The sequence below is a fragment of the Hemiscyllium ocellatum genome, chromosome 24 (assembly GCF_020745735.1).
Source record: "Hemiscyllium ocellatum isolate sHemOce1 chromosome 24, sHemOce1.pat.X.cur, whole genome shotgun sequence".
Lineage (NCBI taxonomy): Eukaryota > Metazoa > Chordata > Chondrichthyes > Orectolobiformes > Hemiscylliidae > Hemiscyllium > Hemiscyllium ocellatum.
The window spans coordinates 34340783-34358410 of NC_083424.1; the positions used below are offsets into that span (position 1 = coordinate 34340783).

The 17628-nt window shown below is 36.9% G+C and overlaps 1 protein-coding gene across 1 annotated transcript in view; it reads left to right on the forward strand.

The window, feature by feature from the left end:
* Window positions 1-17628, forward strand: part of tpcn1 (two pore segment channel 1) — a 102682-nt gene that overhangs the window by 31072 nt on the left and 53982 nt on the right. Inside the window, exons 2-4 of the mRNA XM_060844017.1 lie at window positions 8311-8441; window positions 10454-10630; window positions 17374-17487. Of these exons, the coding sequence (XP_060700000.1) occupies window positions 8311-8441; window positions 10454-10630; window positions 17374-17487 (422 nt within the window). The remainder of the gene's footprint in view (window positions 1-8310; window positions 8442-10453; window positions 10631-17373; window positions 17488-17628) is intronic.

A 17628-nucleotide genomic window follows, 5' to 3' on the forward strand; every position in this document is an offset into this window, starting at 1 on the left:
ACTAGTCAGGTTAAAAGCTTTTCTTTTGAATGTCTGGGCAGCTGTAATCTGTGATTCAGCTTTTGATCCAAAATACCAAAAAAATCAAAAATGCTATATTATACATGCTGACACACATTTTCATTTTCTGTTTGTGATATTGATGTACTTTTTCATTTAATTAACCCATACCCAGCATATGAAACAAATTGCTTACCACACAGAAGAAGCATTTTGTCAGTTATTAGCATGTGTAAAAATAACAATCTCACACCCTTTGATTTGAACATGCTTTTCGGAATTCATATAAACTGTACCAGCAGAGTTTTCACTTTGAATGTTACAGTTGAAAGAACTTAGTATTGATCTTTTCATATTACTATACTACTGTGGTGGAGGTGGCTGCGTGGATGGTCTTAGCCATTTATCAGATTAAAAGAGTTTTCATTCAAGTAGGCAAGTTAACTGCATGTACAGATCAGTGAGTAAGGAATGTTTTATTCCTTACTGTGATCACATGATTCCTGTACGTTCATTGTGGAATCAGATGACGAGGGTTACAATCATAAATAGTGATTCTTCTTAAAAAAGAAGTGCAGGCTACCTTGTTTTCACTTCTGTGAAAATGCAACATACAGACTTAACGTGTGCCTACTCAGATGAATTTAATGACAGTCCTTTCCAAAGATCTTCATTCATTTGGCAACTTGAGACTAATGGTATGTGTTACATTTGCACTGGTCATGATTGGATTATTTTTATTTCGCTTTTAGTGAAGCATTTTATGTGTTAATGCAAGGGTGCTCAATATTAGAGTTTTCTGAAGTCTTGTAGATTTTGATAAACCTTGGCTTATAAAAAGTTACAAAACTAGGATTTGATTTTTTTATAATAGTATTTGAGAAAAAGGTGCAATGGATTTTCAATCCTGATTAAGCGAGGTTTTACATTTGTGTTTAGTGCAATAAATGATACTGATTTAAACTGTTTGAAGGAGACAAAGACTTAAACAGGATCAAACTATGACTGTTATTCATAGAAGTTTTAGTGTGGGGCCATTTGAGTATCCCATCTATCCACCCTGTACCTTGACCCTGTAACCCTGCTTTTCCCATGGCTATTTCACCTTATCTGCACATCCCTGGACACTATGTGCAAATTAGCATTGCCGGTCCACCTAACTTGCACATCTTTGGACTGTGAGAGGAAACCCATGCAGATACAGGGTGAATGTGCAAATTCCACACAGACAGTCACCCAAGGGTGTAATCAAACCCGGGACCCTGGTGTTCTAAGGCAGCAGTACTAACCACTGAGCCACAGTGCCACCCTTATTGATTCATATAAATACAGTGGCTACAACAGCAGGTCTGGGGAATACTGTGGTGAGTAACTCACCTCCTGACTCACTAAATCCTGTCAACCATCTACAAGGCATAAGTCAGGAGTGTGGAATACTCCACAGTTGCCTGTATGGGTGCAGCTCCAACAACACTCACTCCCAACAAAAAAACTTGACACATCCAGAGCAAAGCAGCCCACTTGATTAGCACCACATCCACAAGCACTTACTCCCTCCACCACTGATACTCATTCTGTGGTGTCTACAAGATGTGCTACAGAAATTCACGAAACATCCTTAGACAGCACCTTCCAAACCTAAGATCATTCCATCTAGAAGGACAAGGGCAACAGAAATGGGAAAACCACCACTTGCAAGTTCCCCTCTGAGCCGGTCATCATCCAGACTTGGCAATGTCCCTTCACTGACACTGGATCAAAATTCTGGAATTCCCTCCCTAAGGGCTTTGTAAGTCTACCTACAACACACAAAGTTTGGCAGTTCAAGGAGGCAGCTCATCACCATGTTCTCAAGAGTAACTAGGGACAGACAATAAATTCTGGCTAGCCAGCAACGTCTATGTCTCTAAAGTGAATAAAATAAATTAATTATTCTACTAAAATGTGAATTATCAATCTGAATTTAGTGAAATAATCACAACACAGCAGAGTTAGAATTTAGTGGAAACTAACATATCAGGAAATTTGACTTAATCAGCATTGAATTCAGAGGAGTTACATTTTAAATTGTAAAAATAAATTCAATCTGCTTTGTAATGTCCTGAATTAATGTCCACAGCTGTTAACCTGGTGTTGGAAACAATCAACTTGATTCCATTCTTTATGATTGGTAAATGTGGATATTATTGAGTTAAGACTCAGGAGAAAGGGTTACTTAGAATTTCAAAAGGTTGATATAGTTCTAAAATATTAATGACCATATCTCATAAAATATTAGGAAAGATAACAACTAGAAAGAAGATGGATTATGTTAACATTATCAATTATGCCTGGCATGAGTAATAGATAAATGAACATTCTCTTCCTTTCTGGTAATTTATTTTATTGTCTAGGACATAGAATATCCGAACTTCACTAATGCAGATTATCAGCCAACTACATCAGAAGACGCCAATTCAAATGATTGTTAAGATCAACAGACTCTATCGAGTCTGGTTAAGATATAGAGAACCAGAACTAGGCCATTCAGCCCATTTGACTTATTCAAATAGGTCAAGACTGATCTGTACAGCTCCAGTTACTTGCCTTTTCTCCATATCTTTAACAAAACAAAACAATCTCAGTCGTAATTTTAATTCATTCATATCCCAAATTGAAAATTCACCATAGTAGTGGAGGAATTTAGCTTTATTAATTAAAAACAATATTTAATTGATAAACGTTTTATTAAAAATAATAGGAAAACCCATCTCGTTCACTAACACTGTTTAGGGGAAAAAAGTCAAGCTTAACCAGTCTGGTCTTGTATATGAGACCTCAGACCCATAGCAATGTGGTTTGCGCTTAACCTAGTGCTGAAACGGCTCAGCAGCTGCTTATTTACATTCAGGGAAGTGACTCCCTCACACCTTCTCACAGGCATTTTTAAATGTGAAGTAAATTGTGGTGTTACCACCAATGCTGACAGCCCATTTAAAAAAAATAAATTCATGTTTTTTTGGGGAAGTGAGACCCAGGTTGCTGCTATCCTTTTTATAGAAGAATAAACGTCCTGATTTCTCTTTAAATCTCTGGACTCCATTTACAAACATGCTCTCTTGCTTTTGATTTCTCAGCAAACGAAATTCATTTATGAATTAAAAATCTTGTTTAGATTAACTCACAATCTTCGAAACTCAAGGAAGTACAGGGCACAATTATGCACTGTACTTCAAGCTTTTAACCCCGAGTATTCCTTAAGTGACTCTGTGCTTTTATGCCTCCAAAATCAGTAATTCTTTCCTGAGATGGTAACCAAAGCTAAATATCTGACCAACTAAAGCATAAGTTGCTCACTTTTGTATCTTTTCATCATGTAAATAAAAACATCTCTCTGTCCTTTGTGTTGTCCAGATAACAGAAATAAATTATACAATACACATATAAACCTAGAATTTTCCTGTAACAAAAGCATGTGAGCCATACAAGAAAATGAACTTTCATGTAAAACCTAGGGTTGATACAGTTCATTTGAGAGGAACACCAAACCTCTAAAGCAGTACTTCACAAACGTTTTTCCCCTGTGACCCCATTTTGAGGCTTGAAAACTGTTGCAACCCCTCAGAAAGGAGTGAGGGAGGAGAAGAGATTTTAGAGCGGGCCATCCCCTTCTTGATCTCACTTGAGATCCTGCCCTCTACTTTGGGAAACCCTGCTTTAATAAGTTGTGTACATATTTTAAATCTACCTATATTTCATGTATTGTACTTAACCCCACAGAGGAAATCTTCTTCAAAGCTTCATTATGCTTACTCTCAGTACACCAGCTGGCTTGGCTTTGATCCGAATTGGTCTGGAATTTTGCAGTTTGATGCTTTCAAAATGTAGAATTAGCTGACTTCAATGTGGGCAACAGCGAAGGTGTTCTGTTGATCTAAGTGTTCCTAGAGTCTGAGATGGAGTGAGAGACATGGTGCAGTTTAATCAGAGTTTCTAACTACTGATTGTACCTGAACCCCATACAACTATCACATTAGGTAGAGCGCATCTTTGGAAACTGTGAGAATAGGGATAATAGTGATATTAACTGAAACAGACAGTGCTCAGGATTAGTTGGAATATTGTGTATTGTTCCACCCTCTACATGTTCAGATTTTTCTTAAAGGCAGTAGGGCATGTACAGAAAAATGATAATGGTCCTAGAAACAAGAAACTTCGTTTATATAGATAGGGAAATAGAGATGTACAGCTCGAAAGCAGATCCTTCAGTCCTACTCGTCCATGCCAACCAGATATCCTAAATTAATCTAGTCCCATTTACCAGCACTTGGCCCATATCCCTCTAAACCCTTCCTAACCTTATACCCATCCAGATGTAAATGTTGTAACTGTATCAGCTTCCACCACCTTCTCTGACAGCTCAGTCCATACAGGCACCACCTTCTGTGTGAAAAAGTTGCCTGTTTTTTTTCCCTCACCCTAAACCTATGCTGTCTAGTTCTGGACTCCCCCACCCCAGGGAAAAGACATTGTGTATTTACCCTATCCATATCCCTCATGATTTTATAAACCTCTGTAAGGTCACCCCTCAGCCTCCGATGTTCCAGGGAAATCAGCCCCAGCTTATTCAGCCTCTTCCTGTAGTTCACACTGTAATTGGGTGATTTGAAAAGGCTTTCCCTATAGCTCAAACTCTCCAATACTGGCAACATCCTTATAAATCTTTTCTGAATCTGATCAAGTTTCACAATATCCTTCTGATAGAAGAGAGACCAGTATTGCACACAATATTCCAAAAGTGGCTTAACCAATGTCCTGTACGGCCACAACACGACACCCCAACTCCTTTACTCGATGCTCTGACCAATAAAGGAAAGCATACCAAAAGCCTTCTTCACTACCCTATCTACCTGTGACTCTACTTTCAAGAACTATGAACCTTCACTCCATGGTCTCTTTGTTCAGCAACACTCCCCAAGTCCTTATCATTAAGTGTATAAGTCTTGCCCTGATTCGCCTTTCCAAAATGCAGCACCTAACATTTATCTAAATTAAACTCCATCTGCCACTCCTCAGTCCAGCCGGATCTTGATCAGATGGACCATTGTGCTGAGGTAACCTTCTTCACTGTCCACTATCTCTCCAATTTTGATGTCATCTGCAAACTTACTAACTATACCTCCTATATTCACATCCAATTCATTCATATTAATGGCAAAAAAAACAGCAGACCCAGCACCGAGACTTGTGGCACACCACTGGTCACTGGCCTCCAGACTGAAAGGCAACCCTCCACCACTACCCTCTGTCTTCTGCCTTCAAGCCAGTTCTGTATCCAAATGGCTAGTTGTCCCTGTATTCCATGTGACCTAACCTTCCTAATCAGTCTATCATGAGGAACCTTGTGGAACGCTTTACTGAAGTCCATATAGATCATGTCCACCACTCTGCCCTCATCAGTGTCCTTTGTTACTTCTTCAAAAGCTCAATCAAGTTAGTGAGACATGATTTCTAACATGATAGATTGGAAGAGTGGAACTGCTTTCCTTGGAAAAGAGAAGACGAAGAGGAGATTGATTGAAGGACTTAAAATCATAGGTCTGAACGAATTAAATAGAAAACAAACTTCCTATTGTTGGATAGATTGAGAACAAAAAGACACTGTTTTAAAATGATGAGCAAAGCAACACATGAGGGAAGTTGTTTTTGAGCACTGAATAGTTAGGTTCTGGAATACAGTGTGTGAACATATGGTGAAGGGAAGTTCAATTTGAGGAATTCAAAAGGCAATTGGAATGTTACTGGTAAAGTGACAGTCTGCACATTTTCAGGCTAAGAGCAAGAGAATGACACTTGATAAATTACAATAGGGAGAGCTGGTATAGAAATGACAGGCTGAATGGCTTCCTTCTTTATACTCTAATAATTTGTGGATCTATAAAATAAAATGTTGTGCTCATCCTGTGTCCCACATAAAGGGCAGCTGCTGCTTCACCTGGAAACCATGTTCTGTTATGCATCACCACTTTCAGGATTGAAAAATTGTTCATTTGAGGAGGGAAAGAATCCTTAGTTCAGCAAAAAATACCCCAAAAAATTGTGCATGCTGGAAATCTGAAACCAAAACAGAAATTGCTGGAAACTCAACAGGTCTGGCAGCTTCTGTGGAGGGAAAGCAGAGTTAATGATCGAGGTCACAGAGTCATCGAGTCATCAAGTCATATAGCACAAACAGTCCCAACTGATCCATGCTGAAAAGGTTTTCTAAACTGAACTAAGCTGAACATTTGCCTGCGTTTGGCCCTCTATAAATCTTTTCTACTCATGTACCTGTCCAAAAATCTTCTAAATGTTGCAACTGTACCTGTCTTCACCACCACTCCTGGCAGCTCACTCCACAAATGCAACTCTTTAAAAAAGTTGCTCCTCAAGTCCTTTTTGAATCCTTCCCCTCTCTCCTTAAACCTATGTACTCCAGTTTTGAAGACCCTTTCCTTTGCCATTCACCTTCTCAATATCCTTCATGAGCTTTTAAACCTCTACAAGGTAAACCTGAAATCTCCCACACTATAGAAAATAAAGTCCCACCCTATCCAGCCTCTCCTCACAACTCAAACTCTTCAGTCCCAGTCCAGTGACCCTTTTTCTGAAAGATCCTTCTGCAAACAATGGTCAGCAAACCCCTTGTGAATTTTGTCACCAGATTATGATATAATTGTGCATAAAAGTTAGTGTAGGTAGTTGAAGTAAGACCAGAATGTTTGACCATTGATTACAATGGATTCTTCTCATGAGCTTGATTGTGATATTTTAGGGAAGCTTCTCCAGTTGTGTTGCATGTTTTAGGTAAAAGGATTGAGGAGAGTAATGACTGCTTCTTGGCTGACTGAGATCATGTTGAATAACAGCTGAATAACAGAGGTACTTTTTCCTCTTTTTGTTTTCAAATTTCTTCTCCCCCCTCCCTTTTCATTTTGACACACCGCTAAGGGATGGGTCTGAAGTGATTTATTGTTCTCTGTATTCTTGCCAACGTGGCTTTTATGCATGGGTAATTCTGACAGTGTGGTGGTATTCACCCTGAGCCCAAGTTGCTGTGCTTTTATATGCATGTTGTAGTGTGGTGTATGGTAATAATGGTAAAGGGTCAGATGTTCTTCCAAGCACATGGCTGAGCATGAACTCTTCCACTTTTACTTGCAGTTGAACGCTCTACCTGTTTGCCCGTGTTACAATGCACCTTCTTTAGCCGTCAAGTCCTGGGGTCGCACTTGACCTCAGAACTTGTGGCTTAGAGGGAGGGATGCTACCCATTGCACATAGGACTTCCTCCTGACAGGAGTTCACTTGCGTATTTCCAGCAGGGATTAATTAATGAATCAGAAGCAACTTTTTTTATTGGGAAGTCCAGAGGATTATGGTCCCTGCTGAGATCAGCACCAAACCAGAGATTCATGCTCAGCTCTTTCCAGCCATCATTTCTTTAATGACAGCCACCCAATCATGAGTTAAAATTAAATGTTCATTTATTCTGTAACTCTTATGTGGTCTTTCTGGCCTTGTGACGTAATGTTTGCCTGATAGAATAATGAAACTATCGGCAATAAGTACATCTGACCTTGATGAAAAATAAAGATGAGAAAAGTCCCTGCAGACAAGGAGAATCAGCCTTGTCACAGTGCAATATTCTCACTTCACCGATCCTTTTTCCTGTACTTTTGGTGGCCATGCCTTCATTCACCTGATTATGCTTTCTAATTCCCTTCCAAACCTTTGTTTCTTGTACTCCCTTTTCCTTTAAGGCCCTCCTTAAAATGTACTTCTGACTAAAGTTTACGTAACCTCCTAATAAATGCTGGTGACATATTGATATTTGAATGGCTGTACTGTGAAGCATGCTGGGATGTGTTATAACATTAACACTTCGATATAAATGCAGCATGATATTGCTAATGATTAAAATGAAGGAGAACACTAAGATTGAAATTAACTTTTATTATTAACAAAACCAGGCTTGTTTTTGATGAGAGCATAAGAATAATGGTCTTATAAAATTAATCAATCAGATGCTAAGATCCCCTGAGTGATGAGATCTTATTTGAAGTGCTCAATTTCATCAGTGTGATACATTTTCCTTTTTTTATTCATTCCCAGTTCCAAAGGCATTCACATTTTGTGTTAATTAGCTGCTCCTAGTTCTTCTAAGACAAAGTAATAACATTCCCCTTTATAAGTGCATTATAAATGAAATTTAAGTAGCAGTTGAAGGATAATGCCTGACCTGCCTGGCCTGTTGCTATTTTGAACCATCCACTTTCACCCTTTTAACAGATGGAGGAGGATATGACATTATCAACACTGAAGTGATTGCAACACCAGACATTCGAGAGTACAGAGCGAGCTATGGTTCTCTGAAACAAGTCTGGGAGATGAATTATCAGGAAGCAGCAATCTACTTACAGGTTGGAACCTTTTTACAACTGCTGATCCAGCTCCAGTTAAGCTATTAAAAATGAAGAGTATATCAGTTTGAAAGAAGTATGTATAAGCAAGGTAACTTGGTATTGTTGCTATTGTGAAATTGATACTATAGCTTTTAATTAATAAAAGCAAATCTGTTGAGCTTTAATTACAGATAATCTGGCCATAATGTTCTTACATCTGTTCTGGTCCTAACTGATCCCTGACTTTGTATTTTGACTGTAAGCTTGTTAATCTATTTCATAATCTCATCAAACTAATACTGGTTTAGTTTGATGAAGCTGGTATGACATATATATTGTACTTGTCAAGGTAAGTGATATAAGTGCTGAAGAATGGAATTTTAAAAATGTTTCTTTTTTAACTTGCAGTACTTCTGGTTGCATTTCTGATCACTGCAAGGCAGTTAAAAGACAAAACAGATGTAGAGTGAGGCTTCCACTTTTTTTTTCTCTATCAGCATGAGAATTCCAAATTGCAAAAGTTTAACTTTAAATACGAATCAACCTTTTGGTTTGTCTCAGAAGGGGTTCAGCAGCTTGCTCCATGTTAATGATATCTTGATGCTATCTCATTGCTAACACATTGTTACTACAAACTGGGGGTGGCTGTCCAAGTGCACTTTATTTGGAACCTTCACAAATACAGAGAATGAGGCTTTAATCTTGGGGCTAAATTCAAAATCAAATCCCAGAGATAAAAAGACATTGTAATCCACACCATCAAAGCAGTTTTTTTTCTTCTTTGTGTCTTTTTAACAAAATTGGGTAGTTTAGTTTACAAATTTAAAAAAAAACTTTTCTGTCTCCAATAGTCAACCTTATATTGTAATAAAATGTAAGCTAGTAATTTAACAGGATTAATTTAATGCATTCCTGATGTTGTTGATGTTAACAGGAAAGCACTCCTGAGGAAGTCCTGGTTACAACCATGACATAAGTAGCACGAAAAGAATGCACCTAAGTAGGCAATTATTTTTTTCCAGAGAAGTACTGGTTATATCAGAACCTACAGATGATGAACAAGTTACAATTTGTTTATGAAAAAAATGCATACATTTATCTCAAAGTGAATCTGTGTATTTTCAATATAATTGGCAAATGTTTAGTAGTCTTCCATATAAATTTTAAGTGATATGTTTCACCAAAATTATACTTAAAGTGATCCTGTCCAATATCTTCTGTGCTACGTCAGTTATCAGTTATAATGCAATCAATAACATTCCATATTTTTAAAAATTTGATTGTATTGAATAGTTCTGTTCACTGTTTAAATGGACTTCTATTTTTTCAAATAAAGCATTTTGCTGTTTTTAAAAAAAAGTATTCTTCATTATTAACATTCAATACTTTTGTTATGTATAGAATGACATGCTGGTCCATTAACCTTTTCACTTTTATTTCAGTTATTGATTTCAAGATGATTTAATTACAGCAAGATGATGTGCTAATGTATCAAACATTCAATACAATATATGAAGCTGTGCACAAGGTGCAAATAAAATATTAGCAAATGTTAGAAGAATGCATAAGTGTTTTGTTTAAAAATGCCTATGAAGCCAGGATTCCTGTACAAATTTGTATTATACAGTTACAATGCCAAGAAAATGAAGATTCCAAAGGTGTACAGAATTTGTTATATAATCATTAGTTTTGAAATTGTAAAATTGACTAAATAACATTAAAGACACTGCAGGGCTTTTTAACAATAAGTGTCAAAATTATTTAACGAATGCATTTAACCCTTTGTCTACAGATCTTGATTTGTTGAATTTACTTAGCACCAAAATAATAAAGGACACATTTGATTATGATGATGTTTCTCGAAAGAGGTCAGAAATGTAACTTTATATTTTGGTTACTATTTAAAGGTTACATTTTTGATGGACACTTTTTTTTGTTGTTGTGCTCTAGATAGAAAGTGCTACAACTGATAACTCAACAGTAAAAATAATAAATTGTTCATAGCTGTCTTTTTATTTTGTCACTTGCAGGAGGGAGAAAATAATGACAAGTTCTTCACTCATCCAAAAGATCAAAGAGCCCTTGCAGCCTACCTCTTTGTGCACAATCACATATTCTATGTCATGGAGCTGATTTCTGGAGTGCTGCTGCTGATACTCTCCTTATGTGAAGCTCCAGCAGTTCCCTCGCTCCGTCTCGACATTTATGTATGTTATATTTTCACAACTTTTGACAATCCTTAGCTCAGAATGTTTGTCTTTCAAGTATTTGTTAATGTGTCATGCCTAAACTCATCCTTGTACAACTAAGTTTGTAGATAAGACTTTTAACTCATTACTGATAACGAGGGTTTAGTTGAAGACAAGGTGAGAAAGAAATGAGAGAGCAGAGGTGCCTGGTAGTGAAGAGGTAAATGATCATCAGTGTTGGGGAAGAGATAGAATGTATAAACAGAAGAGTAAAGCAGTAATTAAATCCTGAATATGTATTAAAAGAAAAATGTCAAAGCTTTATCTGAATGCATATAGCATTTGTAATAGGTGAGTTTTTAGCACAAATAGATTCATATGTCTTGGTAGATTTTGCAGAGACGTGGTTGCAGGGTGACTAGAATTTAAAAACTCAATATTGAAAGGTATTTTATATTCCAGAAATATATGCAAAGAGGACAATGACGTGGACATCATTGTTAATAAAGAAAGCTAGCAATGTGGTGCTGTGTAGTGATATATGTGCTATAGATTGCAATATAGAATCAGTTTGAGTAGAAAGCAGGAATAGCAATTGAAAGAAGTCTCAAGTGGTAGAGGGCAATAGGCTTCCAGAGAGTTGCTTCACTGTAAGACAAAGTATAAATCAGGAAATATTGAGGGAATTTGAGAAGGGGACTACAATTGTCATGGGTTATTTTAATCTGCATATTGACTGAATAAATGAGATGGACAAGGGTAGAATGGAAGATGAATTTGTAGAGTGCTCAGAGCTTGTTTCTTAGAGCAGTATATTGTACAACCCATCTGGGAACAGTCTATCTTTGAACCTAGTAATGTGTAATGAGATAGGATTAATAAGAGATCTCATAGTTAAAGATCCTCTAGGGGGTAGAGATCACAAAATGGTAGAATTACAAATTCAGTTTGAGAGCAAGCAACTGGAGTCTCACACCAGTGAACACGACTTAAATAGAGGCAATTACAGAAGTATGAAGGAAGAGTTAAGGGGAAGGTGAGTTGATGAGCAGTGGCAGACATTTAAGCAGATACTTCATATCACTCAGCAAAAAATTAATTCCAGTTGAAAGAAGGACTTGGATGAGTAGGAATAACCATAGGTGTCAAGGAGGATATCTAATGAAAAACTAAGGCATAAAAAGTGGCCAAAACTATGGTAGGCAAAATGATTGAGAATTTCTTAGGAATCAGCAGCAGATGACTATAGCTAATAAAAAAAGAGGAAATTGATGATGAAAGTAAATTGGCAATAAAATAAACACCAAGAGATTCTACGGACATATAAAAAGAGAGTAGCTAAGTGAATGTGGGATCCTTGGAGGATTTGTGAATTGATAACTGAGAAATAGCAGATTATTTAAACCAATATTTTGCATCAGTCTTAACTATGAAGGGCACTGTAAACATCCCAAAGATATCAGAGACTCAAGATGCTCATAGAAGGAAAGAACATTTAAAAATCTGAGTTATGGTGACTGAAGTATTTGACAAACTAATGGGACTAAAGCCTGACAAGGTGTGAAGACCTTAAAGCCTTTACTCAAGAGCTTTAAAGGAAGTGGTTGCAGAGACGCTAAAGGAAAATGTTCCAGAACTCAGTAAATTCTGGAAGGGTTCCAGCAGGCTTGAAAACTAGTAAAGTAATACCCCTGTTCAAGAAGGGAGGGAGAAAGAAAGCAGTAACCTATATGCCAGTAAGGCTAACATCTGTGAATGGGAAAATGCTAGAGTCAGTTATTAAAGAGGAAATTGCAGGACATTTGAAAACGTTTAACTCAATCAAACTGAATCAACATAGTTATGAAAGGGAAGTCATGTTTGAGAAATTAACTCGAGCTCTTTGATAAAGGGAACTAATAGATATAGTGCAATTTGATTTATATAAGGCATTCAGTAAGCTGCCACAGAAAAAAGATTATTGCACCAGACTGGAGCTCATGGTATTAGGGAAATGCATTATCATGGATTGAGGATCAATTAACACACAGAAGCTAGCGAATCAGGATTAATGGATCTTTTACATGTTGACAAACGTAAGTAGTGGAACCCTGGGTACATGATTATTTACTATCTATATCCATGATTTGGAAAAAGATGCTGAGTGTAGTAATCCAAATTTACTGACGATACGAAAACAGTGGCAGGACATGGTGTGATAAAGACTGAAGAAATCTGTAAGGGGATGCAAAAAGGTTGCGTGAGGAGACAAAAACTTGACAGCTGGAATTTAATATTGGAAAGTGTAAGGAAGAATCAAAAGGCAGACTAATATTTAAATGCACCATAAAGGGATCTGAGTGTTCTAATGCATGAAACACAAGATGTTAACCCGTTTGTATATCAAGTAATTAAGAAGGCAAGTAGAATTTCAAGCATCATTGCTACAAAATTTGAATTCAAAAGTAGAGAAGCCTTGTTACAACTGTATAAGGCTAGGGGTGAGGCTGCACTTTGAATGCTGTCTACAATTTTGATCTCTGTAACTTAGAAAGGATCTGCAGGCCTCAGAGGCAGTTCAAAAGAGGTTCTTTATCCAAGACTGATCTCTTGGATGAAGGGGTTGACTTATTAAAAACTGGTAAGTTGGTTAGTTATTTAATCTTTAGAGTTTTGAAGAATGGGGGTGGGGAGGGTTTGATCTTATTGAAACATACATGATACAGAGGAGGTTTGATGAGGTAGATGTTGAGAAGATGTTTTCACGACTCGGGAGGGATCTCAAACTAGGAGTCAATTACAAAATAAGGGGATCCTCATTTAAAATGAGACACAAAATAATTTCTTCTGAGGGTAGTGAATGTCTGGAATTCTCTACCCTGGAGATTTGTGGAAGCTAGATCACTGAAAGTATATAAAAAGGAGGTTGATAGATTTTTAAAATATCAAGAACTTCAAGGCTATAAGAAATTGGTATGAGGAGGAGTTGAAGTCTGGGTAGACCAGCAAAGATCTTGTAGAAGAGCAGGGCAGGCTTGAAGGGCTAAACCTGCTCTTAGTTTTTATGCTCCTATGAAGTCTGTCATGCTCTGGTTAATGTTTGTTGATTTATGCAAAGAAATTTGATTCTCAATGTGGATAAAACTGTGGATTATGCTGTAATATGATGATTGAGTCAAATTTCTTGCTGCTGCACTTTTTAAGTGAACTAATGAGAACCTGACCTTGCTATGATATGATAATCGGTATAGCGAATTATATTGTTATCAACAAAAAACAATGTAGCTAAATATGAAATATACTTATGTATCATGTGCGTGAATATATCTCAAGCCACTTTATTCAAAATAGATAGGTGTGTGTGTGTGTATGTGTGTGTATAAAAAGAGGAAGCAAGTGAGATTACAGGAAGAAACAGAAGAAAGAGAAAAGAGTAAAGTTTTGAGGAAATAATAGCTAGAAAGGAGTGCCAGAAGTAATGAGTCAATGAACAGCTCACAGCTATAGAACATAAGAATGAAACACAAGGAATAGCCTGGGTATTTTAAGATTTTTTAAAAATTAAAGCCATTTTGATTACTTTTTGAAAGTATACACCTAAATCTGCTTACTTGTCCACCATTTCTAGTGTCTACATGAAGAAAATATTCTAATCACTTGCATTGACTGAAAAGTGGAAGATTTCACACTTGCCCATTTTGAAAATTTGTCAGTTTTTTTATAGTCTTTTTTTCACATAGTTGTGTCTGCTTTTGCAATATCCTGTTCCCATCTACATAATCTACTATGCCTTCTACCTCTATGAACTCTACAAAGCTGGATATAAAATTCAGGTGTTTAGGGATGGATCAGTGTGAGTGGTTGGGGAGTGAGGTTTATCGTTAGCTAGCAATTAGAACAGATTTTAATTCTTCTAACCTTCCCTGCCTAACAACTGAGCTAATGAATCAGAACCCTGAAAAAGTCTCTGAAGTTAATACAGAGTTGGGGACCTTTCCAGAGTGCCCTAAATGCGATGCAATTTCCCATCAGAACCTTAAACTTCCTGGGCAATTCCCATGTATTATTGCTTTGGGACTTATCGCACATTTGACAGTGTGTATCTGGTCTCTGACTATTCAGAAACTAGAAGATCTACACAAATGCATTCCTCTGATCATCATTTATAGCTCAGTCAAACTAACCATAAGTCTATATGTTGAGTCCCAATTCTTACTTGAGGACTTGGCACTGGAAATTCATATTGGCCTTCATTTGCACCCTTTCTAAATCCTCAGTTTCACTCACTTTGGGGAAAAAGGCCAAAACTGAATACAGTATTTCAAGTAAGGTCTGATCAGGTTCTTGTGCCATGTCTTGTACTGAACCGTTTTTCGAATGTACTCGAACATCCTATTTCTCTAAGTATCACTTTACAGCATTGCTTTAAAAACATATCTTTAGAAATACATGGAAGAGAATACACATTGTTTTTCTCCCTCCATTTTCAGAGTCATATAGCACAGAAGCAGACCCTTCGATACAACTCGGGCATGCCAACCAGTTTTCCCAAACTTACCTAGTCCCATTTGCATGTGTTTGGCCCAGTTCACTTCAAATCTTTCCTATTCATGTACCTGTTTAAATGTTATAACTGGACCTGTGTATACCACTTCCTGTGGCAGTTCATTCCATGTACAAACCAGTGTGTGTGAAAAAGTTGCCCTTCAGGTCTCTTTTAAATCTTTCCCTTCTTACCTCTAAATTATGCCTTCCCTACTCTATGGAAAAGACCTTTGCTATTCACCTTATCAATGCCCCTCTTGATTTTATAAACCTTTCAGGTCATCCATCAACTTCTAATGCCCCAGGGAAAAATGCCTCAACCTATCCAGTCTCTCCTTTTAACTCAAACTCTCCAGTCCTTGTAAATATTTCCTGCACCTTTTCTGCACCTAATAGTATCTTTTCTATAGCTGGGCAACCGGAACTGTACACAGAATGCTTCTTTTCTTGAAGGATACATGAGGGTTTAAGAATTTTGACCAGGTATAACATTGTCCTTGTCTACTTTAGATATATCACTTGTCAGACACAGCTCGACCTCCCAACACATGCAAGCAGACATGTATTGCCTGCAATGTTAACACTCAGAATTTAATAAGATCTGCAGAAATGCAATATTCAGATGACGAATAGAAATAATGAATAACTGTCCCAACACTGATTTTCTGTAGCACCACTAGCCCCAATCCCCAACACTTTCAGACCCATTCAAATCATGAACTAATCCATTCATCTGGAAGTACATTCTATTAATGCCCTGCCAGTCGGTTGTTAATCCAGATTAGTATATTACCACTAATGTTATAGACACCAGCCTCTTTGGGAAGCCTGGTACCAAACTTTATGAAAAACATTTTGGAACTCTAAGTAGGTAGTGCCCCATAATTGGTGGTTATAATAACAGCAAAACTGTCAGTATCCACTGTTTCATTCCAAAAAGCTAGGTGGTAAAGGATAGAAAGCAATTGTAATCTGTGCCTATTTATAGGAGGCTCAAATGTCCATCACCCAATTAATCACAGTTAACAATTAATGTGTCAAACTCATAGCAATCTTATGCATGTGCATATGCCCAGTTAAACGCAAAAATTCAAAATTGGTAGTCATACCCTGACCGTTCAGAGTTCACTGTTGCAGTCTTTGCAGATGCAATCAACACAGAATTTGTGGTTTAATGTGAAATGAGGGTTTCTATGGACTGTTCTCACTGCAAAAACATTAAGTTTTGTTGAATGACATGTAATCATTACTAAATCATAATTATGGTTAAAGGACCTCTCATTCTGAAAAGTTGATGTGAAAAGTTTATGTGAAGGAGTGTAATTTCCTTGTCGTTTTTAAAAATCATGATTTTTAATTTTTAAAAAATGTACGTTTTTTCAGCTTCTACCTTAATTGCATTAACTTTCTGTAAAAGGATTAAAATATAAATTTTAAATGTAATCCATGCTTTGTACTACTTGGTTTGCTGTTTGAGAGTTACTTAATCTGCTGATCATCCTGTTTTATGACTTCATTGTTGCTGAATGACATTACCCTCTAGAACCTACTAGATGAGGAGCTGTCCCCTTACCACTGGCTGGAAGATATGAATCATTTTCTGTTGAACTTTCATCATCCTTGAATTTTGGAAGTTCTTTACAAAATAAAGTTAGATTTGTAAAGCATGATCTTTTTCTGAAATCATGTTGGATGTGTCCAATATGCCCGCCTTTATCCAAGTAATCAAATATTGCACCAGTCCTGACTCATTTGAATACTCTCCTATTTTCTGTATTGTGTCAAACAAATGATTCATGCCACAAGGTTTCCTGTATCTTTTTGCTCTTTCATTTTTACTTTATATCATTTGAGGGATCTTATAAAACGATTTCTCGATTCTTTCCTATTCAGTTGCTATAATAGTCATGTTGTCCCATGTTTAATCTTAGCAGCGTTTCTCTGGTGTTTGCACTGATAGGAAAATACTTCCTGTATTTTGGAATGGCTGCTGTTGGTGTCCTGTGCATAACATCGTGTTCAGCATGAGAATTTGCTGCAACGGGAAATGGGAATTCAGTTCCATATTGTACAACACGAAGGCACATCAAACTGCATAGTTATGACAACACCAATGTGCTCTGTGACTACCAACTTGAAGTCTCCCCACTACGCTGTTAAGAAATTGCTACTTAATTTTTTTAACTGATTATGTTTCAGTTTCTTGTTTAAAATTATTTAATTTTAAACTTGTTTAGGTGCATGCCACACTGGAATTGTTTGCACTTGTCACAGTGGTGTTTGAACTTGGTATGAAGATGAGATGGTTGGGCTTTCACACATTTATTAGACACAAAAGAACAATGTTGAAAGTAAGTTATTTTTTAATGTATTGTGTCTGAGAAATGAGGACAATGTTATATGTGTATCCCTATATGATTGTAATAAGACCTCTATACTATTATACTAAACTCCTTTGTAGTAAATGCAAAGGAAAAACTAAAGCACAGAAG